Source organism: Taurulus bubalis, assembly GCF_910589615.1.
Source record: "Taurulus bubalis genome assembly, chromosome: 2".
NCBI lineage: Eukaryota > Metazoa > Chordata > Actinopteri > Perciformes > Cottidae > Taurulus > Taurulus bubalis.
This window is the reverse complement of record NC_136590.1, coordinates 36,473,002-36,499,394: the sequence shown is the minus strand read 5'-3', so window position 1 is coordinate 36,499,394 and position 26,393 is coordinate 36,473,002. Positions and strand designations below refer to the sequence as shown.

The window sequence follows — 26,393 nt, the reverse complement described above, 5'->3', positions numbered from 1 at the left end:
ATCCAGTAATCAATGACTGGGAACATCTCAAGAGATTCACTATTGAAGGGAGAAGTGATGGCAAGAGTAAATGGAGACATCAAGGCCAGATTTAGCTCCACGTTACCTGGCACTTGGTTTTTTAAACTCCATGGGCCCAGCAGAGCTTATCAGCTTGCCACACAAGCCATTAATTCTTCAAGGAACAGCACTGGCACTGTGGGTCCCATGTCTTCAGTGAGACAGATGGATGCTGACACAATTCAACATCACATTCTGTTAAACAAACTGCTCAACCAGATGCAGCTTCAGGTCAAGGATCATGCCAATACCTCGGAGACTGTTTAAGCCCTGAGGTATCCTTGTTTGTGTCACAGAACCTAAGATGCAAAAGCAGATCACGTTAAATTGTTGAGCAACACATTTTCTAATTGCACCTTTTCTTCTTATTCACCGGAGGCAGTGATGACTTGGGGTTGTCTCATCGCCGGTCCAGTTTTAGACTAGAGGCCTGCTGAGTGCCAAGGGAGGCAGTCCTATCCACAAAGACACATTCACTGTCACGCTAATCACCATAAACTCTCAGCTCCCCTGCTGTGTCTCAAGCATAGCTGTGAGAGGAAAATGGCAAGTCACAGAGACCCTCGCTTTCTGCACAACCTGTCCTACCACCCACGATGGCAGCACGACTCAATAAAAGTGAAGAGAAAAGGATGCGTGCGGACAGTAACTGCAAACAGTTGCAGTGGATTTAGTGTGTTCAAATCATTAGCAGCTTCATCATCAAAACCACAGTTGCCATCATCCCCTGTGCAAGGCTCCAGGAGCTGGTCTGGGAACTGGCTCCTTCTGCTGTTGCTCATACTCTCATCTCTGCCCTGTCAAACCTGGGCGACCACTTTCAAGGTGGCCCTGGTTGGACCCTGGACGTGTGACCTCTTATACTCCAAAGCACTTCCTGACTTGGCAGCCCGCCTCGCCACTGCCCGCATAAACAAGGATCCCTACCTCAATAAAGGCTACTGGTATGACTACACGCTGGTCAATGAGGACTGCAAGTCATCCCGTGCCCTGGCTCGCTTTGCTGAGCTGGAAGGTTATGGTGCTGCATTTCTGGGCCCCGCCAACCCAGGCTACTGCTCCTCAGCTGCTTTGTATGCAAAAGAGTGGGATGTTGGGATTCTTTCCTGGGCTTGCCTCAAACCCAACATGAATAAAATGGGGATGTATTCCAACTTCCTGCGGCCGCTGCCACTGTCCTCTCGTGTACTTTTCTCTGTTTTGCGATACTTTGGTTGGGCCCATGTGGCCATAGTCTCAGAGGAGACAGATTTGTGGGAAGCCACAGGACAGGAGCTGGCCTCGTCACTGAGGGCCCTTGGCCTTCCTGTCAGCCCTGTGGTGACGATGGAGTCCGACAAGGATGGGCCTCGGAGAGCACTGACAAAAGTGAAGGACGCAGACCGGGTCAGAGGTAAGTTTTAGACTGTGAAGATGACTGAGATAAGAACAAAAACACAAATGTAACAACAACATTAAAACCATCTCCAGACTGTTTTATTCCACATGAGTCATGCAAATTAATCCGTTTTGAATCCCACTTCTCTCCACAGTGGTGATTATGTGCATGCCCTCTGTCCTGATTGGTGGCCAATCCCAGTACCAGCTTCTGACAACAGCCTTGTTGATGCGTATGATCGACCGTGGCTACGTGTTTATCCCCTACGACAGCCTCCTCTACTCACTACCCTACAACGATGCACCCTACTATATGCTAGGCAATGACACCAAGCTACGCAAAGCCTATGACGCAGTCCTCACCATCACTATGGACTCTGGAGAAAACAATTTCTATGAGGCTTTCAAAGACGCTCAGGACAGCTATGAAATTCGCACCACGACCCCACCAGAACAGGTGAGATTTGTGTGATACTTTTGCGTATAGTAATGGTAAATGATAAAAGAAGTGATAATAGGACAAATCTGGAAGAAGAGGATACACAAAGGCACTTATATTAACATTTGAATTGTATCAAAATCATCACATTACTGTCTCCTCTGTAAGGTTTCTCCATTCTTTGGCACCATCTACAACATGATCTACTACACAGCTATGGCTGCTGAGCAGGCCCGCGCAAATGGAGGCCGCTGGGTAACCGGTGAGATCCTGGGTGAAAGCAAGGGTGGCTTTGAATTTGAAGGCTTTAATCAGCACTTGAAGGCTGGCAGGGACGGTGAAGGCATGCAAGCTCGCTATGTAGTGCTGGACTACAGTGGCATTGGCCACTATCTCTACTCCACTCATGTTCTGGAGGCCGCTCATACATATGGAGGGGTCGGGAGCTTGAAATACCTCGGCCGTTCGATCCATTTTGCGGGCAGCACGCCCTACACAGACTCAGGCTGCTGGTTTAGTCCATACTTTGCCTGTACTGGAGGTGAGAGCACTAGTAATAATAAGAAATATTAGCTGGTGCACTGCTCAATAATTCAGTGCATTCAAATTATCTTTGTGTTTTTCTTCTCTTCCCAAAGGCCTGGACACAGTCACTTTCTTCTTTCTTCTTCTTGCATTCATTGCAGTCATTGGATGTGGCTCTAACTTCTTTATTAGTCTCAAGTATGTACAGCAGAGTATCAAATCATAATTTCCCATCTGGTGCAGTCTTGTGTGATCTTTAAAAAAACTGATTGTTTTTCTTATTCTTTTTTTTGTCCAGGCGAAATGGCAGGATTGGGCTCAGTTTTGGAGGTGGTAACGGTGGATCAACAAAGGTCGTGCTGACTCTGGACGACCTGGTCTTCATCAACACCCAAATCAGCAAACGGGTCAGTTCCTTACTGAATCCCTGGCTATACTGTCTGTATGTTGCTTCTCTCTGCTTTGGAAATATGTGATGTATGACAGTTGCTTGCCTGTAAAAGATGATGTACTCTGAGCTGCCCCGTCCTCTTTGAACTGTATTTGAGCAGAGGATCAATGACGAAAGTATCCTGAAAAGCCAGCTCGATATAAAGACACCTCATCACTCTGTGTCCGGTCGCAGCTACTTGGCATCTACACCAGACAGCTCCAATGTTGCTGTGTTTGAGGTAAGCTGACTGACATATTTAATAAACTCCTGTTCATCCTTTTGGGTGGTTTTGGGTTTCACAAAGACTGTAATTTTGTGTTTGTCCCAGGGTGACTGGGTTTGGTTGAAGAAATGTCCCGGTGGACCTGTATCAGGTGTCAACAGCAGCACTGAGCATGTCTTTGTCAAGGTAAGTGAATGTGTGTGTCATTATCCCAATGACCCCAAATATGGTCTGGTGCCTGGCCACAATACAACGCATCAAACTCATTGACTTGTGTCTTGTTGTTTCCATTGTCTTCCAATCAGCTCAGAGACATGAGGCATGAGAACCTCAATCTGTTCCTGGGACTGTTCTGCGACTCTGGGATCATTGCCGTTGTGACCGAACACTGCACCAGGGGCAGCTTGGAGAATCTGATCAGCAATGAGGAAGTGCGTCTTGACTGGATGTTCAAGTCTTCCTTGTTAATGGATCTGATTCGGGTAGGAGAGACAAAAGGACCAACATGCATTTCATTTCACATCTTATCATTTTGCCTCCTCACTCAGACGTTTTTCTCAAACTGTCATCAGGGAATGAAGTACCTGCACAATCGTGACATCATCCACGGACGGCTCAAATCCCGAAACTGTGTGGTAGACGGGCGCTTTGTATTGAAGGTGACAGACTATGGGTTCAATGAAATTTTGATTGCCCAAGGCATTGACACTGATGAGCAAAAGCCAGAAAGTGAGTTAATATGCATCCATTGACACATTTTGTGACAAAACCTATCAATATTTTTTGTTAATTTATTACTTACCATATTTGTAAAGGTCTGCTTTGGACGGCTCCTGAGCTACTGAGAAACTCAAGTCTAAGGAGGAGGGGCACTTTTGCTGGGGATGTCTACAGCTTCTCCATCATCGGGCAGGAGGTCATCTCCCGCTCTGCACCTTACTGCATGCTGGACATGCCGCCCAAGGGTGAGTGATCTGGGGTTAGTAAACCCAAAGGATGAAAAGAAAAGAAAAGTAGTAGAATGCCATGTGCAGGTTCTATTTGAAATCCTGTCTTTTCTGTTCCCCCACGTGTGCTATTTTTTTTGGTATTGCTCTCTGCTCACTCTTTCTACAAAACAGTTCACACTGAAATTAATAGAAAATTACATATATTAGGATTGTTGCTGAAAATGCTGCCCGATTCTTTTGACAACATTGGGTGCACAAAATCACATTAGAGGCAATGAATTTTCCATACCAGGTGTTTTGTCGTTTTTTTGTGCATTTCTGTGTGTGCACGCATAACATCTGTGTGTGTTTACAGAGATTATCAGCAAGCTCAAACAGCCTCCTCCGTTGTGTCGGCCTGTCCTGTCTGTGGACGAGTCCCCGGTGGAGGTGATACAGGTTATGAAATGCGCCTGGAGTGAAGAGCCAGAGAAAAGGCCGACCTTTGAGGAGATCTTCAAGCTGGTAAAAACATTGAAAACGCGTATCAATCCACATCTACTCCTCCTTATTTGTTGCTCTGTGTGAAAGTAGCAAGCTGGAGATGAAAGTCCTGTTCCCTCCTTTTCTTTTACGTGACAGTTCAAGGGTATCACCAAAGGAAAGAAGACCAACATCATCGACTCTATGCTGCGCATGTTGGAGCAGTACTCCTCCAACTTGGAGGATCTAATCAGAGAGAGGACAGAAGAGCTGGAGGTGGAGAGGCAGAAGACTGACAAACTGGTGGCTCAGATGTTGCCCAAGTGAGTGTCAAGCAATTGCAATTGTCAAGTATTGGTTCTCTCTTGCCTGGTCTGTGGGTATTGGTTCTCTCTTGGCTGGTTTGTTGTAGTTCATTCCATTTTCTAACAATGAATTTAATGCTGCTCCGTTAGATCATGTGACGCATTATGTGACATTTAGATTGCACACAGGTGGATAATATTTCACTAATCATGTGACCTTTAAAGGTAATTTGTATCACCAGACCTTATTTAGGGCCTTCATATCAAAGACAGTGAATACATAAGCCCACACCACTTTTCAGTTGTTTTTTTTCATTTCACTTCATAAATTTTGACATAAAATGAAAAAATTGCTTTTAATTCCAAGTTGTAATGCGACAACTCGGAAAGATTGCAAGGGGTGATTCCTTTTGCAAGGCAATGTACTCAACTGTGTTCTTCATTGCATCGGACTAGTTTAATCATTATAAATGAATCTTTATAATATGTAATCATATCTGAGTTTGAAATCACTGATCTGCCAAAGAGAAGTTTCTCTCCTGTATTTAACAGTTACCTACACATTGACAGGAGAGAGTTGCATCCTGCTGTGTATCTCAGTTATGTTCTTAGAAATGTCACTTTGCCTGTTGGCAATGATCAACAGAAAGGCAAAGCCGTTGAATGTCGGTTTGTGATCCCCAAGAAAATGTAATATTACTTTGATCAGTCTCAGGCTCAATCTCAAGACTGTTTCTGCTTCAGCACCTCAGGCGTGTCCTCCACTCATCATCTTCCTCCTCCAGGTCCGTGGCCCAGGCTCTGAAAACAGGCAAGCCAGTCAAACCCGAGCATTTCAGCGAGGTCACTCTGTACTTCAGTGACATCGTGGGCTTCACCACCATCTCAGCTCTCAGCGATCCCATCGAGGTGGTCGACCTCCTCAACGACCTCTACACACTCTTTGATGCTATCATTGGACTGCATGATGTCTACAAGGTGAGTGTATAGTACTGGGTAACGCCTCTATTTTTGAATTATTGTATTCCGCTCATAGTCTTTTTGTATTTCCCGTCAAACTGTCTATGAGAATTCTCGATCTAGGATTCTGTATGTTGTTGATGTTGATCTGATCCAGGAAAACATGCGCCACCTCAATTTATGCCCACTATGTATCAAGAGAATACTATGCAGTGTTGAACTAGTGGTAGAAAAAAAAACACAGTGTATATATGTGTGTGTGTGTTTGCTGAACTGTTACTTTTTTTGTATTAAGGTGGAAACTATCGGAGATGCCTACATGGTAGCCTCAGGAGTCCCCACTAGGAACGGCAACCGTCATGCAGCCGAGATGGCAAACATGTCTCTTGACATCCTCCACTGCATCGGGACCTTCAAGATGAGGCACATGCCTGAACTGAAGGTCAGAATTCGTATCGGCCTGCACTCTGGTGAGCAATATCTCCATCCTTTTTGTGCTGTATTGCTCTCTCTATACACGGTAGTAATGTTGCATATTTACCATGAGTGATTACTTTAAGAGTCACATACACGTGTAATGAGTAATGGGTAATATGGCAGGAAATTAATCAAAACTTCCTTCCAGAGTGAGAAAAAATGTATATGTTAGAGAGGAGTAAGAGTACAAGAGCCCAAGCTGCTAAGGCAAAGAGGTATTTTTACCTCCTTCATCCTAGTCTGGAACTTATTCCTGGAACAGTGAAACGCTATCCACTTAGAGCGCTGTCATCCAATTAACACACTGCACACTTTAGATCTATTCTATGAATTTCTTTATGTAGTTGTTGTTGTTTTAGGGGAAATAATTACGTACTTTTATTGAAATGAAAATTGATTAGAAGTCTAGAAAGAAAACAAGTTGACACACAAGTGTGTGTGTGTGTGTGTGTGTGTGTGTGTGTGTGTGTGTGTGTGTGTGTGTGTGCGCGCTTGCTTGCTATGTTTGCAGGCCCAGTGGTAGCAGGAGTAGTGGGTCTTACGATGCCTCGGTACTGCCTGTTTGGAGACACTGTCAACACGGCATCTCGAATGGAGTCCACAGGGTTGCGTGAGTGTCTCATACATCATTATATAGACCAGACAGATCTCCTCTTCTTCTTTTTATAATTTAAAATATATGTATTTAACGTGGTTGAGAGTACAAGTGTAGTTGGTGTGCATGCTGCCTGAGCCTAAACAGGGCTTTAAGTGAGCAGTCCTGCTAATCCTTTAAGACTATCAGCATTAGAGGCCAATTTGAAGTTTCAGTGTAAATGTCTACGTCACTGACCAAGTCTGACTCCGCTACACTATGCATGCTGAATAAATTAAGTATGAACTTACGTGTTAACTGCCAAGATGTGTGTTGAGAAAGTTCTCCTACATATTCAGCTAAATAAACTATATAAATACCCTCTTGGCGCAGCTGGAAAATGCATCGTCACAAAGCTAAAAACAGTGCTCTTTTCTGAACTACCCAACAGTATATGAAGGAGTTCAAATGAACACAACCTTAAACATCTACCGCAGTAAGATGCAACACACACGTTGATGCAGCAGTAATATTCATCCAATAAACATCTTATATAATAGTAAAATACTGAGTAGCATTTTACTCCACAATGAGTACTTTTACTTTTGATAATTGAAGTAAATCTTGTTAAATAATTTTACTGAAGTAAGGATTTGAACGCAGAGCTATAATTTGTAGTGGATTATTTTCACAGTGTGGGCTTTTACTTAAGTAAAGGATCTGAATACTTCTTCCACCACTGCTGAAATAACAATTATACATGTTTGCTATTAGCAGCTATTAGCAGCAAGCTCAAATGAGCTAAATTAAATGTAACGTAATGTAAAGATACTAATGGGTAGTTTACTGCCACCAAGTGGCTTTATACCAAAATGACAGCCTGACTCTACATTTCTCAGATATTATCATTTTAAACTTAAAGTTCCAAAGACAATAGAGATTGTATATGTTCAACTGACATTAAAGCAATTTCTGTGTGTAAATGCTGCTGTGTGTTTCTGTAATTTCCACAGCTTACAGAATCCATGTCAACAAAAGCACAGTCGATGTTCTTAACAGCTTGAATCTAGGATACAAAATTGACTGCAGGGGCATGACAGAGTTAAAGGTAACATGAATAGAAACACGTTTAAGGTGTACCCACAGTGACACAGGCATCGTAATGATAGCTAATGGATTCTAATGATTCTTTATTTCTAGGGGAAAGGGATTGAGTACACATATTGGTTGGTAGGAAGAGAGGATTTCAACAAGCCTCTGCCTATTCCTCCAGACCTTACAGGGTAAGGGAATGTTTTGGTTACTCCTCCACATATGCATTCATGTGATTTGTCTGTTTAATCTTTGCACTGCATTTTACTGTAGCACAACGTAACGTTATATCAAGAGATGGTGTGACTGGCATGTGGTGCTCTCTCAATCTCGGTGCATAAAAAGCTGTATTTCCTGTTACAGGGGAGCCAATCATGGTATCGCGTTAGAGGAGATTCCTCCTGACAGACGGCAAAAATTCCTGGATCGACAGAAGAAGATGGGCTAGGCAGATATTTATTTCATTCACGAATGTACCAGCATGAAAAGAGATACTTTCTAGATCAACATTGTCATCTACTACAAATCCAGCACCAGTGACAAGGGAATTCATACTCTTTGGAAATCATTTCTAGACTGAAATAATCTTCATAGTAGAAAGCACAACTTTTGTTCAACAAAACATAGAGTACACATACAGCATGATATCCCAAAGATCCCAAAATGTATTGGTTTAGAGGACAGCAAGAAGGGATGAGTTGTTTACAGCATCCTGTGTAATACTGGTGTACTTTAAGGACTGGATGTATTTGAACTTGTACGGTTGTCTGTATTTGTACTAATCTCTGTGCTTTGTAGAGACATTGGAGATATTGTATCATGAACATCCCGAGGGTGGAAGCTATTACTGCCTGACTATTCATCTTGGGTAAAATATAGCACTCACTTTCGAAGCATTAACCTTTTACAACAACTCGGATTTAGTACATTGAAACATTTTCACAGTAATTTAAGCTAGAGAGACCCGGATCGATCAGTCAGGGCTGAGAGCTCAGCTCTGATATTGCTTTGGTGGCAGCATTGCTCTGATTATTCACCCATTTGATGAATTAAGCCATACAATCCAAACATGGTTCAAATGTGTCAAACAAATTATTTGGTTTGTTTATTTAATGTTAGATGAATATAGATGGGGGAAAAAATCACAATATCTGTCACCTAACATTTTATCCCTTTACTGCAATAGTCTTATTGGAGTTAATTTGACTCAATTCAATTGAGTGTATCAAAGATAAAGATGTGATCTAAGTTTTAGATTAGATGACTTTTCTTAATTTTAAAGATAAATACTGGAAATGAACTTGAGACCAAAACATCTACAAAGCTTGAAATAATAAATAAAATCCAACATTTAATGACATAAGATAGTGTTTTTAAACATACTCTTCTCTCCTTAATAATGGCATGATACTATACAGTATGAATTGTTTTTTTTTTTTAACAATGTGTGTATAGCTTTGCTGACATTTTCTACCAAATCTCAGGAGATGTACAAAACATTAAACAAGACCAAAACTATTGCTCACTAACGACTATGCAGTTTCACTGTCGCTTCACCTAAATTACATGTAGCCTATTATTGAAACGTGCTGCATGCATGGCTGAGTGTACTGATATTGAGCTGTGTGTTTAACAGGCTCTTAATAGGACAGCAGTTTGGAGACCGGATTTCTGCCACACACACACAGTATTTCTGCTCTGCACTGATATGCAATTGGCTGAAAATCTTATCTCCAATAATGTGCTTCAGCAGATTGAGCCTTCTCATGTGCAGGCGCAGACTTCTAGATGAATATATCTGGCAGTGTCTGAGTTTTTGGCTTATTATTTCCTCTTTGGGCTCTGCTGGACCCCACACAGTGTCTGTATTTGAAGGTCCTATGAGAACAAATGTTCACTAAGTCGCTCCCATGCCCAACCCCAGGGGATTTTACAGAACATGGGGGAAAGCATAGAAAAAAGGGAGGACATAGTCCTCTGAGTCATTTCTGTGTGGCTCTGGGATGTGTACATACTGCAAATTTGTACATAGTTAGTCTGTGTTTTTGTCCTGCAGGGTGAGGAACTTTTTAGTGGAGTTTTTCCTTCTGCTTGGGTTCCCTAAACCCCCGACACAAAAGGAGACGGCAAAAAAACAAGGATTTAATCACAGTGAATTTAAGGAGCGAGCAACGGCATTGTTCACACCCTCTCTGTTGGCTTGCTAATTGTCTGCAGCAGCACTGATATTGAAGCAATGTCGGGATGTGATTTTTTTTCTCCAACAACAGTTTCAGTGCAAACATTTTTCCTTAAGGGCTCACTTGCTGACCCCTTCTAACATCGACGAAAAATGGACATGCGATGACTTGATTATCAGGTTGCTTTTGGTGTTTTTCACACCATCAAGTGTCAATCACTGGCTCTTTAAGCATGATTAAACCCCTGACGAAGATGAAACGCAGGATTCTGAATCGAGATGAAGAGCACAGGAAATGCTACTGAATGTTTCTTTGATGAGTTATTCTATTAACATAGGTAGGACCTGCGTTTTCTAGATTTTTAATAAATTTGCCAAATAGATTGATCTCATCAAAACTGAATGGACTGTACTGTTCCTTTTGAAAGTGTTCTCAATGTGTCTCTGTAAATAAATGATGGTTTTAGTGAAGATTGTGTCTTCGTAAGTGTGCTGACGAAGAAATTTTGAAAATAGAGGTGTTGTAAATGGGCAAAGGACTTCGGAACAACACTTTAAAATGCCACTGAATTATAAAGGATGATGCTAACAAATTCTGGGCTGGTTCAACACTGTTTTATTCTGTACTGAAAAAATCCAAATGTAAGGGACGGCTTTTACATAATGCAACTTCTGTGCAATACACTGCACATCGTAAGCAAACCCTCTTGAGGTCCGAATTTCCTCCTGGACATTGCAAATGTTGATACATCTTGTGCATGTTTATTTAATGGATTTCCTGCTGAAACACAACCTCCACGGAGCTGAAGTTGCATTTCAGTTTCACCTTCTTACAGTAACTTCGGCCAACAATGTGCAGGTTTTTAGATGTAGAAAGCGTAAAACAAAATTATAGTTTTTCTTCAGTGTCAGAGTATATTTTCTGCTTTAGATCTGGAGATTTCTTTAAAAGATCCTTTATATGCCAAATCAAAATTGTCCTATGTGTACCGGAGACAATAAGATAATATTTTTCTTTTTTAAATGATTCAAATGTTATATCCAAATCATGCAGATCCATGTCTGCACTGCTAGTGATATCCGTGCCCTGAGGACGATGTCAGCTCAAAAGCAATTCTTGTTTCTGCCACTAACAGGGGTTGCTATGAGGACAATTTGATCAGTTTGACAGGTTGCTATGCCAAACCTCTTTTGGCACTTTGGTGGTGCAATCACACGCCTGGGATTTAACCACAGGCCGTGTAAAATACTTTCTTTCTAAACGCCTATGTTGTTTAGCATTTTGTTGCTTTGGGTATAAATTATTGTATTATTTATAAGCATGTGGCATTATTATTCAGCTAATACTCTGTACAGCAGGTATGTATGGGTCACATTATAAATACTCATAAAACCTCGGTCCACATTAAAAGGATACCCACCACCATATTGTGTGCTCTGGGGAACGCTGGCTCGGCCATATTGGTCCTTTTATTGCCTTACTGGTGCTCCAAACCACGATAGGGCAATCAACTAGGATATCATCAGTATATTTAACTTGTGATCATTGTCACTGATTACATTGGAGTAATGCTATGTCATCATCAGCAGAGAATTGTTGAACTATCTTTACACTGATTTTAGATTTATCTAAAAATAAACTGAAAAAGGAATAATCAACTAACACGGATAAGAAAGTATTACATAAAATAGTATAATACAAAGTTGTATCACTATAATATTAGATTCCTAAGTAATAACTAATAGTGTCGGGAATCATATGTCATGCATTTTTTTCCCCTGTAAAATGATGCACACACAGGTATATGGTGCAGAAGCCCCGACCTCTCAAACAGCGTGTTCTTCACCTGTTTTCCTCCTGCCTTTGCACAGTCAGTGGGGTCCAATCCCCTTAATAAATGCTGAATTAAATGACATGAACTGTGCGATCGTCGACGTGATCAGTTACGAAGTCTTCCCCGACTGGACACCGTGTTCCTCTGTGCGCCCCAGCAGCCCTGAAGCCCCCCGTGGCATTTGGCTGGCAACGACTTGGAGGTGCCAGTCTAGCAGAAGCTGAGTCAAGTCAGCCAGAGAGAGCCCGGCGGAGACCGGAAATACAGCAGCTTGGCTTTCGCAATACAAGCACATTGGGTTGTGGTCGCACAAGAAAAAAAACATCAGCATACTCAGCAGGTCATTTACTGAATACATACCTTGTAATGTGGTTGATTAAAAAAGCACTATAAGGTTTTACTCTGAAATACCAGTTCATGCAAGTGCGATGACCCACTTGCACTGTTTTCATGTGACACCAAAAGAGAAGGCAACTATATGTGAATACTGCAGCAATGTATGCGGTGTATCAGACAGCTATATATATATATATATATATACATATATATATATATATATATATATATATATATATATATATATATATATTGTTGAAGCATGTAGCATGCTTTTATTATCATGACTCTGTAATAATTATCTTCTATTTGTGTACATTGGCTGGTAAAAAAAGGGACACAAATGGTGTTCCTCTGCACAGATGCTGACCTGATGCTGACCACTCCATTGAGTGAGCAACAGAGCCAATCTGCTCCAAGTAGAGGAGCTAGCTGGGGTAGTTAAGTCTTTTCTTTCATGTCCCACTTTGGGAGACACTGGATAAGCCTGGGACTCACACAAATACTGTAGCACTGAGGGAGCTGCTGGGGGGAAATTATGACTGCGCCTTTGTTGTGGTATCCTACTCGTCATTTTGAACCTTGTCCCTGACCAGAGGATAAGTGATATACAAAAAAAAAAATACAGGAATGGTTAAACAGATGGTTAGGCCTTATTCAGTTTGGGAGTGGTTTTTTTTTGAAAATCTTCATCGGAAGTTCTGTTTTAAGCCCCCCTAGCTTTACGGTGATGGGTATAGACTGAATGTGGGCATCCTCAGACAGGTGGAGGAGACGAACTGCACCGTGGTTGGACTCGATCGGGCAGGACTGGGTTGGGCTGCAGGACGAGCAGCGGTGGACGCTGTGCACGCTTGGTGCGCGGAGCCTCCTGCAGCTGCTGGATTCACAGTATGAGACCAGACCCAAAACATGGTCTGGCTGTTTTCCCCATCCTGAGCCTTTCCACACATGCTGGACACTCAAATGTGGACACGGGGAGGACGAGGGACGTAGTCGCAATGGATTAACGAGGTGAACACATGGACTTCGGGTTTTCCCCCTGAGATATTTGGCTTCTGATCTATTTGTACCACCCTGTCTCGGCCATGGAGAACCAAGCAGCCGAGCCGCAGAACTATGAAGATGTGCAGAAGAGCGGCTATCTCCGCAAGCATAAATCAATGCACCGGCGCTTCTTCGTGTTGAGGGCGGCCTCGGAGCATGGACCTGCTCGACTTGAGTATTACGAGAACGAGAAGAAATTCCGCAGTAAATCACCTGTGCCCAAAAAAGTCCTGAGCCTGGAGACTTGCTTCAACATCAACAAGCGGGCAGATTCCAAGAACAAGCACATGATAGTCCTTTATACCCGCAGCGAGAGCTTTGCCATCGCTGCAGACAGCGAGGAGGTCCAAGACGAGTGGTACCAAGCAATGCTGGACCTCCAGGACAACTGTAAGATATGCAAAGTGTGATGTGATTTCTACTGCCTGTCTCTGCATCGGGCCCATCCTACATGGTTTAGGCTGTTTGTTCTCCATGCACATTTTGGCTCCGACCATTCCCGGGTGTTTATTGAACATCACTGGCTCAGAATTGTGTGTATGTGTTCGCTGCAGCTCTAGTTTAGCCATTTCATTTGGAATAAAATCAGTCCAAGTTGAGCAATCTGGACGGTGGCGTTTTTTTCACTGAGAGGCAGGTGGATCCGTCTGAACCGGGTCGACCAACACGCCATGGGCGGCATGTGCTGTGTTTGTGCTGCACACTCTCAATAAGCGTTGCTTTAATACACCTAGAAGCTGCGGATCATTTTCCGTCTGCAAAAATGAAGCTGCGGATCATTTTCTCTCAGCAAAATGCAATGCGATGCTTTAAATGACATCTATATGTGATACTATTTAGACGCTATAGTCTTTTTTTCTGTCTGAAATGCAGCCCGTTTCATTCGACGGGGTATTTTTGCATGGCGCAGTGGGCATATAGCAACCATCCAAGGGATGCATCATATAGTAGTAGCCTATCGTGGTGCACTCCGCTGGAGCCTGTGTTGTTGTTTTTCTGCACAGCTCTGACTGCCGCTCGCCTAACCTACATTTGTGTTACACGGTGCTGCTGCTAGGGAGGAGATGGCATCGTCAGCGCGCTCTCACTGGAAAATGTGTTTCTGTTGGTTATCCTCGTGTTTACGTTGTTATCCGTATATGATGGAGCTCAACGCCACCCACCCTGCCTGTTATCTTTTTGCATTTCAGTTCGCTGAGACTGATGGGCTTGCCCAGCTTTAATTTTCTCATGTTGTGGAACCCTGAATAGATACACCGAGTACAGACCCCCATTTTGTTGAGATTATGTCTCAGGGACAGCCACCATAAAACACTGGTCCTAATTTATTTGACTGTATACCTGTCCATAATGTGCACAGGGACGCCCAAATGGAGATTGAAACACATTAATATATCATGTTCACAGCGATTCCAGTTGGGATCATCTCTAATAAATATATAAATATATATATATATATATATATATATATATATATATATATATATATATATATATATATATATATACTGTGTGGCAAGAAGGAAAAAAGACAAAACTACAATGCTGTAATTTGTCTCGTAAATCGGCATTAAACTGAAATATTATGCATTAATTCACAATCAGGAATTCTGCTTTCGGTAGATGTATTCTCTATCCCCTAAGACTTAATTAATTATAGAGCTGTAGCATAAAAGTGATGGTGATGAACTAGCTGCAGCACTGTTGCTTGGCAGACGCTGGGACACATAGAGAATCATGCAAGTAGCAGTTTAACAATGATAGATATTCCTTATTAGTGTCACCTTCACTGATTTGCCATTTTGGCTTTGATCAATATTTAAACAGGTCATTTTTTTAATGTCAATTAAGGGTGTTTCCTAATGTATGTATGCATGATATGTTTAGTCATTAAACTCCGAAATTGTATATTTATTTATTCTTCATTGTTTTCCTAGGTAAAACTCCTGAAGACTATGGCAGTAGTGGAGAGTGTAGCTCTCCGTCTCCTGTTCCAACCGTCAAGGAGGTGTGGCAGGTCAAGGTTTGGCCTAAAGGTCTGGGGCATGCCAGGAACTTAGTGGGCATCTACCGGCTGTGCCTCACTGACAAGACAGTCAACTTTGTCAAACTTAACTCTGACGTGGCATCTGTGGTGTTGCAGCTGATGAATGTCCGCAGGTGTGGCCATTCAGAGAATTTTTTCTTCATTGAGGTGGGCCGCTCAGCGATTACCGGCCCTGGAGAGTTCTGGATGCAGGTGGATGACTCTGTGGTAGCTCAGAACATGCACGAGACCCTGCTTGAGGCCATGAAGGCCCTGAGTGAGGAGTTCCGTCAGCGCAGTAAATCTCAGTCTGTGGGGACGTCGTGCGGGGGCGGTACCGCTTCGAACCCCATCAGTGTCCCGAGCCGTCGACATCATCCGAATCTGCCGCCGAGCCAGGTGGGCTTCTCCAGACGAGCCCGTACAGAGACCCCCGGAACGGGAGGCAGCAGCACGAGCACGTCACCAACATCGCGCCACGGATTCCCGCGGGCACGGACTGCCAGCATCGGGGCTCGGTCGGAGGAAGGCGGAGCCAGTGCCAAAGGGACGTGGGCCAGCTCCAGCCCAAGTCTTAACGGGTCCTGCTCAACTACGCCGACACTGAGGACCAAGCCCACCAGGGCCCCAACTCCGGCTAAGATTACCCTCAGCCTTGCACGGTACACGCCTAATCCTGCTCCCTCTCCTGCTCCAAGTCTGTCCTCCAGCTCTGGCCATGGCTCAGAGTGCGGCCTAGTGGGGGCAGCAGTGGGAGGCATGACGATCTGCTCCTACCCTCGCGTTTCTCAGAGAGTTTCTGTTTCAGGGTCACCGAGCGACTACGGTTCCTCAGATGAATATGGCTCCAGTCCTGGGGAACACTCTCTGCTCGTACCCAGTCTGTCCGGACATCACGTGCACGGAGAAGGCTCCTCCAGCTATATAGTGATGGGGCAGCGAGAGGGCCTCCTCGGTTCCCATCATCGCTCAAAAGGCAGGCGGATTTTGCGCCGCTCATCCAGCAGGGAATCTGAGGCAGAACGCAGACTATTAAGTAAAAGAGCTTCTCTGCCTTTGGCAGCCCATGAACGACTGATCCCACATAGAAAAGATGAAGATGATGAAGACGAGGAAGAATATGCCATCATGTCGCAGAGTGCTAATCGGGAGAGGGCTGGCTCAGGGGGTTTGGCAGCTGGGGGCGGGCAGCTTGATGCAGGAGGGAAGAAAAGAGGCAAGAGGCCTGACAAAAGCAGGCGAGAAGTGGAAGGTGGAGCGGCCGTGGATACTGGTTATATGTCAATGTTGCCTGGAGTCACTTCTCCTCCTGCTTCACTCTCTCTCTCCAGAGCTAAACCTGGGGCAGATGACGATTATATGGCCATGACCCCCAACAACAGTGTGTCGCCCCCTCAGCACATCCGTCAGCCCAGCACAGAGGGCTACATGGTCATGTCTCCCAACAGCAGCAGTGCCACTGACCTGCCCGGACTTGGCATGTGGGATAGCAGGACCAGCATGGAGAGCCGGACAGCCAGTGACTACATGAACATCTCACCTGACTGCAGCCGCTCTGCCTGCAGCACTCCGCCTTCCCACCCCGAACAGCACCAACTGCAACCAAAAATGTTCAATTCCTACTTCTCCCTGCCAAGAGCTTATCAACACACTCTCTATACTCGCTTTGAGGAGGACTTAAACAAAGGGGAGGGGAAAAAGGACAGCAGTGGGCATGACAGTGCTGGAAGGGGAGGGGGAGTGGGATACAGCAAGAGAAATAAAACTGCAGCAGGCTCTGCAGGAGGCTGTCAACTCTCCATGTCTTCTTCTTCCTTCTCCTCCAGCTCAGCCAGCAGCGAGAGCCTGGAAGACAAGACCATATCGGCAGGGAGAGGGTTGAGTTTAGTAAGGACTGGAGCAGAGTACAAGTTAGCGGGAACATGCTCAAAAGATGGGCGCCATCATCAAAAACGTGGATCAACTAGTAAGAGCCCAAAGCAACAAAGAAGGGGTCGTCCCCTCAGCATGTCTTCAGACATTATTAAAGCAAATACCCTTCCCAGGGTGAAGGAGAATCTGCTGCCATCAGTGTCACAAAATGTCGGTGAGTATGTCAGTATTGTGTTCCAGGAGGACAATAAGTATGCCAGAGGACGACGTTCGGGGTCTGAACGACCTGTGATCCATGGAACCCTCCGGCCTTTCAACCAACCGCTCCTCTGCCACGATAACCCCGCTAACCTTCCTCGCAGCTTCTCTGCTCCGTTGTCCACCTCCGCCGAATATGTCACCATGGATTTAGGGAAGACCTCGATGCCCCTGACTCCTGTTAGATCCACATTCAGCACCCCACAGGGCCCACTAGCTGTTTCCCCCAAGGTCCGGCATGAACACAGCACGCCCAAACCTCCGGCAGCGGAGGGCAATGCCGGGTACAGAGCAAAAGTAAAGATGTCGGCAATGCCAACAGACGCCCCTACTCCATTCATGGACAACAAAGGTTCAGATCCCAGCGTTTCAGCAAGACCTGCCATCCACGCTGGTCAACCCTCATCTCTGGAGCAGGAGACCGGCTTGGGTTTCTCTCCAGTCAAGTCCTACCAGTCTCCTGAGCAGAGTTGCAGATTGGCCCGAGGTGACTTGCAGGGACGGCAGAGCCACCGTTCAGAGACATTTAACTCACCTCCCTCCCACCCGCGCCACCCACCCTCTTCTACCTCCATCTTCCCGGAAGGCAGCCAGGCGGCGAGCCATCGGCATGGTTTGGATGGTTCACTGTGGGAGAACAGGCAGGTGGCTAGTTTATCTGCATCACCACCGCAAGCCTCCACCTCACCTGCTGGACAAGGCCTTAACTATATTGACCTTGACCTGGCCGTTAAGGAGAGTCCTCAAGCCGGAGTGGAGCGCACCTCTGCTGCCTACAACATCGGAGGAAGCGTCGTGGGCAGCAGTGGTAGCGCTGGCCTCAACACGTACGCCAGTATTGATTTCTACAAGTCAGAAGAACGGAGAGCTCACCAGAGCAGTAGAAAGGATGGTCAAGGTAAGTGCAACTTGGACTGCAAACCCTTCTCATATTAAAATATCTATTTAACTAAACTAAAATTTGATATAACATGAGATTTTGGGTTCATAAAATGCTCAGATATTCTACAGCTGAGGCTCTATATATTCTTAGATGTCATCTTTTATGATATTTCAGTTTGAGATTGCTTGTATAAGGTTACAGTGTCTGTATTGGACCTTCATGTGTTCTGTTTGAAGACAATCAGGTAATCGGTAACCTAACAACACTCGTTACTACAGCAAACAAGGGAGGGGGCAAGAAGTCTATGCAAAACAAAATAATCAAATATTAAATTAAAATGGAAAATATTTAAAAACTATGAATGAATCGTTTCTGAAGTGGTTTCTCAGATTTAAAATGTAAAGATTGTAATAGCAAGAAAACCCCCATTTGTCCGTGGGTGTCTTATATTCCTCCTCTTCTCTCAGTAGGATGCGCTTGATTAACTCTTGATTGTTTGACTGTTTTAGGATAACAAACATTGTTTGCATCTTTACTTTGTCTGGAACTAGCACATTTTCAAATCCCCAATAGATCTATGACCGATGGAAAATGCACTCCTCTCTAGTTTAGGCTTCTTATATGTGACGATGCGCTGCTTTTCTTTTTCATATATATACAGTATATGATTAACAATATGATCTTCCCGTAATTGGATGGATGCATTTAAAGATTCATCTTATGCTCTGGTAAATTATAAAAGGCATTTTTCAATATTTTTTTCAATAATGAAAATCATTGTGAGTTGCCCTAATTGTTTTTGCATTTCTATTTATTAATTGCAGAACAAGTTGATGACGGACTATTTTAAATCAAAAGTATGCATTTTTTAATTCAAGATGCAGTGTCATAACAGCTGACCAACTATTAGTTGATTAATTGATTTGTCAATCAACAGAAATTGTGTCTTATTAATGAATAAAGAAATAACTAATCTAGATTTTCATGCTGCTTTTCCTAGTCCTCTATGCAGCATTTCTCTGGGTTATAGACGCATTTTCACAATTTTCTGCCAACAATTAATTCATAAAATAATCAGTGGATCAATAATGAAAGTAATTAGTAATTGCAGCCCTAACTGTCAATAATACAAACAAAAACAAAAACTAGGAAATGGGAAAGAAATTATTCAAAACAGGTGAAAGGAAAAAGGACATAATTCCTGGTTGTCTCGCTGGATGTAAGCTTGTTATGTGATGTGCCTATAATCCACAGACAAAACTAATGTCTGGGTCTTAGTCACTTCTTCCCATTTCATCCTCTCCTGATGTGTACCTTTGCTTTAAGCTGGAGTGCAGCGCTGGGTTTCCAGGCTGTGGGTTGTCTGTAGAGTCTCTTATTATCACGAGTGGGTGTTCACAAGAGCAAAGCCAATTGATTTGTCTGCTGGTAATGAGCCATTTCACGTAAATGGAGGTAGAGAGGAGTGAACTCGGGCCAGGTGTTTATGTTTGTGTGTGGGTGTGCTATCGGCTGCAGGATTTCACATGGCAGCTCTGAGGTTTCCCTCACATTTCACACATCACAATTATTTAAAGTACATTTTTGATGGATGAACGCTGAATTACTTAAGATATATATTGCTTTTACATACCAAGAAATTAAATTATGTTTAAAATGTATATTCACATGAACATAAGTATTCGTTAGGGGACTAAATGGAACAAACAAGTTGTGTAGCTTATTTATTTATTCGGAGCAGCTCCAACATTTGCATGATTGATTTATCTAATGCTATTCCATCTCTGCTTGTACATGTATATTCATAATAATTGCCTCATTATTTGAACTGGGGATATACATGTTTACCGTATGTATGCATTAAACATGCACAGCAAGCAAAAGAAGGTTCTGTTAATATTCTGTAAATGACTCTTTCATGTAATTTTCCACACTGTGATTCGTGATTGATCGTGCCTCCTGTCTTATAAATCACAAACAGTGCTTTCTATGACTGCAGCCATATTCTAATAATGCAGCTCAATATCTGAAGCCTGGATACAGGGAGGACGGTGGCTATACTGCAGCATGTAAAACCTCAAACAAACAGGCTTCTCAAAGCAACACTCTAATAATGTTTCTAATATTACATTACTCCACCTGTTTTAATTACATTTTAATTAGATGATCAAACTAAATGTTTATTTAAAAATTAAGATATTTAATTGTGCCCCGTGTTTTTATTGCTGTATTGTCACATCTGCTTTACAAGCAAAGTGCTCATGTGAACGCGGTAGAAGACTTCTCGGCTCTGCTGGTGCAGTTGCAAAGACAACGATGTAACTTAAATCTTCCAGTTTGTCTGAGGGTTGTAAATAGTTAATTACCAGCGGGTTATCAGTGAACACGACTATACATGTTCTCACATTCATGAGCTTCATGCAGGAAAATGAACCAGACTGTGTGCATCGTTTCACTCCTTCAAACAGTATAGAATTGTAATAATGGATATCTGCTTAAAAAACTAAGGAATACAATCGCAGGGAAACGCAGTTCAGAACATTTCCACCCTGCAGTCAACCTTTTTAACAGCAAAGTGAGCGCAGCGTGTTAAAGGTCGCAGACAATCATTTGACTCAGAGTGGATGGAGCAAGCTGTTAGACTGACTCAAACTACAGGTGGATTTATATACACTTGTGTCTGAACTATGATTATCCTTTAATAAAGTGATAATTCTTTAATAAAGTGATAATTCTTCTCATTTTTAGACCTCAAGAGAAAACAATTCTTTGCAGATAATCATAACCCAGATATTTGCTTGCTACTGACTTTATTCTGCCGTCAAGATCAGAACTAGAGCAGTGATTGTTTCAGTGGCTCATTCAAAAGAACAATTCAAAATCTGTTAAAAATCCCTGAAACTAATAAGTCCAACGAAAAGATGCAACGCACATAATAATTTCATGCACAACAGTGTGCATGAAACTCCAATCAGTCCTGTGATATTTACCCAAGCAGCAAGCAGGAGCTTAAACGCAATAAGATTTGGAGAATATATAATATAAACTGCTTCACCTATACGGTAACATTTTGTGTGGGGGGATTTAAATTAGATTTACTGTGGATTAATATGCAAACTATAATAATAGATAACACAAATTATTGTAACAAGTCAAAAAAAGCTTTGTTTTTGAAAATGTGTGTTTGAATTCTGTCCTGCTTTTGATTCTTTTCTTTCAGATTGTTGATCTCCAACAGTGTGTGAGGGGAGTCTGAACACTGAAAACCTTGAAAACTCATCCCCATCCTGTCGGCTGTTTTCTGTCAACCAAATGTGTGCCAAACACACACACACACACACACACACACACACACACACACACACACACACACACACACACAGACACACACACACACACACACACACACACACACACACACACACACACACACACACACAGGGTTAGGGAAAAAGTTGATTTGAACAAAAATGACATTTGATCACCTTTTAGCTTAATACAGATAAAGGATGACAATTTGATATGTGATTGTGGGTGACTTCTCAGGTGGCCGATCTGTGCATCTTAATTTAAAACACACTGTGATTGGTGCATGAGCCAATCTTTTAAACTATTGTAAATCAATCTCAGCTGCACTCTGGAGTGTTTATTTATTCAGTGCCAAACTTGAGGTTCATGTTTTTATATATCATCCTTTGTTGAAGTGTATTAAGTTAAATGATCATCAGGTGTCATTTTGACTGAAAAAGGAAGGAAATACAGATTGCCAGAGGTTTCACTGTTAACATTTTTAATTTATTACCTACAGTTGCCCAAAAAAGCCTTTATGCCGGTACTTCTTTACCACTTTTCTTGTGCTACTGCTCGATTTAAAAGGTATAATTAAGTCGATGTTATTTGACAACGAAATTATGATATACAAATGAAATTTAGATACAATGATTATGTTTTTCATTCATTTCAGTTATTCACACAAGAAGAAATTGGCTGTGTAAAAATCCCACACATATTATGTAATCTTTATGAAACACAAAATGTGTATTACATCGGATATCATAGGATTACAATTTAATTTTCACACCGCAGTCGACATCACACTGTTGTACTCGGAGCTGAGCTTTAGGTTGCGGTTGAGGGATGAGAACAATGGCTTCTTCTTTTTTATCCTTTCAAATTTGTCATAATGTATTTCAGTGTTTTCCTACACAGAAGTTTTATCTCTAAAGCTTCTGATGTGCACCCACATAGGATACATGTTTATACAGCCCCAACTTTGATTATGAAGAAACTAATCATGTCCTGTCATGTCCTGCGACTCATCCTCAAATGCTGCTGGTATTATTTGTCAATGTATTTCAGTAGTATTTTGGATATTTAATTTATATGGCAGGGAGTTTAAGGATTGAAGGGAAAGTTCAGTGGGTATTCTGCCCTTTTTATAGAATTTCTCCACTGTGCTAAATTAAAAAGAGATTGTTTGTATCTCAAAATACAAGCGACTAACACTTTATCTAACTGCATTTAACAGAAAAACATATACTATATTTACTATATACTATATACTATAACTATATATTTAATTGGATCAAAGCAGGTGCATAGATAAACGACAATGTATTTATTCAATAATCACAGTATGCAACATTGCATAAAAGTGGCCAAATTAACATAATGTTCTTCTGCTATGCATATAAACAGCTTAATCAAATTGGCTTCAAAAGCGCAGTAAGGAGAATAATTAGATTGTATGTATGTAAATGTCCTCACTGAGATGTGCGGAGGGGACCTGGTAACAGACTAGTTTGGGAGGGAAGCTGAATTATGAAAAGAAAACATTTTTAAACAGCTTCGGGGCTGTATGAAAATTATTGGGGGAGGGAGGAGCCGAGTATTTTTTATAATTTTATGAAAAAATACACCAAGAATGAGGCTGAGAAGAGAAAAAGATGCTCAAAATGCCCATTTATGAAGTCGTACATATACTTATTGTAGGATACATTTAACTCGATAATAAACAATATTATTTTTTCTCAACTTTAATTTTCAAACTTCACACGAATTTATACGTATACTTATACGGTCATTTATAAACGTATAAAGGACCGTATAAGATAATGTAGCACTTTGAGTTGATGCAGACCAAATAAGATCTCAAATTGTTGCATTTTAACCATTTTGTAGCACAAGAAAAGTAAAAAAAGTCAGTGTAAATACTTTTTTGGCCACTGAGCTTTATTATAACTGTATATTATACTATACTACAGTGTACAAGTAGAATAACAGAAACTATAGTACATGCTGTAGTCTGTTTCCTCATTTTCACAACAGTTAACACAATTCTAATATAAAGTGACACATTACAATGGTATATAAAATATACAGTATACATATAATTATTAATACTATATAGCCTAGATAATTATATACTCTTTTATAAAGTGCCTCATTTTTGATTGTGGCTGTTTTTACACAGGTAATCTTAAAATGGGTTGTGAAAATGGAAGAAAAAAAAGTGTTGTTTCTCTCCTGAGTCTAAATTGTGAATATGTTGAACTTAACAGAAGACAGACCGGACACTTATATTGATATCAGTCAGCCATAATCAAATTGCCTTACTGTGTTTATCAGAAACATGAAAGAAAAAAAAAAGTTTAATTTTTTTGCAGTGCCTAACACTTCAGCCACAATGTAAGCACTCCATCGCTCTTTTGTTTGGCTTCGTCTCGCTGAGGTTTGGCCAAAAAGAAACAAAGGAAAGAAAAAAAAAGATCATCTCTGTTTGACACCTTGGGAAGCATCCACTTCAGGCCCTACTTTATATTTAGTTTTTAACTGTCCACTACCAACCAGCCACTTGTTCAGTGTAAAAGCTAACGGGACCTTCCATCTGACGCTGATCATCAGTGGACACTGTGCAGCCGATTGGTTGCAGAGAGAAAATGTTAGAAATGCATCTTGTACATGAGGATTCTGCATTGTATAGATTTTGATGTCAAATCATATTTTTAATGACTTTACCTGTTTTTACACCAAGAAGAAATGAATGCAGTTGCCAGTGTCCTGTATATAAATAAGTTATCCACTTCTTACTCAATATAACGCAGAAAATGAGCTGTTCTCTAATTCACTCGCAGTATATTTTGAACCCCCAAAACAATCATGGAAGGAGGTGATTGTAACTCCTCAGAGCAGCCAGTGCGGGTGTCTGACTGCTGAGCGGGGCTGAAGGAGTATTAACACTTGTGTGCTGCTCTTATTTGGATGTGGATTATATGGACGTGGATTCAGTTCCCAGAAGGTGTGAATCGTGCTACTTCCCTCTCCTTTTGTCTCTACACTCAAACACTGGACTTGGTTGAAACTATGAGACAGTGCCATTCCTGCTCACCCTCCCTACTTCCTCCTTTATTCCATTGATAACAGTCTGCTGCTGTCAAACAAATTGCCAAAAAAAAAAAAAAGTCTGACAACTATTCAAAAGTCTACTGTAAAGCTCATTTTCAGAGAGTAGAGTATTTTTTTAATCAGCCATAGAGCTGATTAAAAAAATAAAAAATACTCCCGTTTTTCTTAAGGTAGAGTGACTTATAGTTTATGGCTGGTTACTGTATCCAAAGCCTCTGGTGGAGAGTTTGGCCATGTTGTGACATTCGTGGTACGTGGTACATTGAATCAGGACGTGTTGGTCTGCAACTAAATTGCCTATAATGGATATGGTGTTGCAGTGCTAAACACATGGCCTTGACCGACTCGTTCATGCAGGGCTCTGGCTGTGTATACAGGGTACAAATGAAGAAGTCTTTCTTGATGTATTTTTGAGACCAGTAGCTTTTCCCACATTTAGATTGACTTTTTATTTCACAAACCAAAATAGTGTTGCCCCCGTGGCAGATAGTAAATACTGAACTGTACTTGCAAGCTGATACATATGGAATACAATTTGAGTGTTTTAATCCTGGAGGTAAAAAAGGTTGAGATGTTTATTCTGACCCGGCCCTCAACTCACATCTGAGAGGACACTCAAGTGCCTGGCTGTGATTAGTGGTTTCTGGTCATTAATCAGTTATGTTTGAGTTATAGATCGAAATTCAAACCAGCTCCAGGAAAAACAAGTCTTCCACACATTTCTTCAGTGTTCAATTCAACGCCTGGGCAGCATTTTCTTTGCAAAGGATGTGTTTCTGGTGCCAAAGTTTGTATGTGTCTGGTGATCTCTGAGCTTCATGCTTGAGACCTGGCTGTGACACTAATACAAAGTTTCATTTTTTTTTTTTTTACCTATTCGTCAGGCACCTATCAGTCACTCTTTCTAATCCTATGAAGTAAAAACTGTATGTTGATTGAGCACAGCCCACTGCCAACATTTTGTGTTCAACACTGAGGACTTTATTGCCAAACTCTTGTATAACAAATCAATACAACTACATGGACTAGTTCCACTTTTATAACTTGTGTTACTCTTTTGTTAAAGTGACCTTTTATAATCTCTTTGTTATTCCTTCAGTGTAACTCTTCTTATTGGGGATTACTGAGATTCTCTGACTGTACCTCATAATCTCAATTTTGGCCAGAGACGTAACAGTTGGCAGTAAAGCTCCTTGGAGAGTCTGAGAAGAGTTCAGGACATTACTGACGTAAAATAGGAGGAACGCATGAATAAAAGCTGTGGATTTGGGTTTATATAATTTCATGTACTGTGTATTCTGAACTACTTTGACAGTGTGAGGCTATCTGCAGCGTATCCATTCTCATGGCACACGGCGGTTGTATGGAACGCTTTTCATGTACAAAACATCACAATTCTGCCAAGTGTTTAATGAAATGCAGAGACTTGTGTCGTCTCTTCAGAATAATTTGTGACAACATGTTGAAAATCAGACTCTAACTGTGGGAAATGATACTGTATGTACAATCAGGATAGCGATTATAATTACAATGGAAAGAGCATTGTATGTATTTTAAAGCTATTGATACTACTTTGATAAAATGCAAAACGACTGAACAGGAACTATAGGTATGTAAAGTATACTGTGTATAGAGGAGTTTGCTCCGGGGGAGGAATGGGCATGGGGTTCATTCT

The 26,393-nt window shown here is 41.9% G+C and overlaps 2 protein-coding genes across 2 annotated transcripts; both read left to right on the top strand.

The window, feature by feature from the left end:
- Positions 1 to 603: 603 nt before the first annotated feature.
- Positions 604 to 8,325, top strand: gucy2d (guanylate cyclase 2D, retinal; the record flags this gene model as incomplete). The annotated part of the gene is made up of 18 exons (XM_079214273.1): positions 604 to 1,453; positions 1,593 to 1,894; positions 2,045 to 2,417; positions 2,515 to 2,599; positions 2,700 to 2,808; positions 2,953 to 3,072; positions 3,163 to 3,243; positions 3,363 to 3,539; positions 3,630 to 3,786; positions 3,873 to 4,022; positions 4,363 to 4,511; positions 4,629 to 4,792; positions 5,560 to 5,752; positions 6,030 to 6,204; positions 6,723 to 6,821; positions 7,799 to 7,893; positions 7,986 to 8,068; positions 8,241 to 8,325. The coding sequence occupies 18 exons, from the start codon at positions 604 to 606 to the stop codon at positions 8,323 to 8,325; spliced, it is 3,447 nt and encodes a 1,148-aa protein (XP_079070399.1).
- A 4,990-nt stretch (positions 8,326 to 13,315) lies between these two features.
- Positions 13,316 to 18,827, top strand: LOC306753973 (insulin receptor substrate 1-B; the record flags this gene model as incomplete). The annotated part of the gene is made up of 3 exons (XM_079237886.1): positions 13,316 to 13,664; positions 15,212 to 18,328; positions 18,823 to 18,827. The coding sequence occupies 3 exons, from the start codon at positions 13,316 to 13,318 to the stop codon at positions 18,825 to 18,827; spliced, it is 3,471 nt and encodes a 1,156-aa protein (XP_079094012.1).
- Positions 18,828 to 26,393: the final 7,566 nt, after the last annotated feature.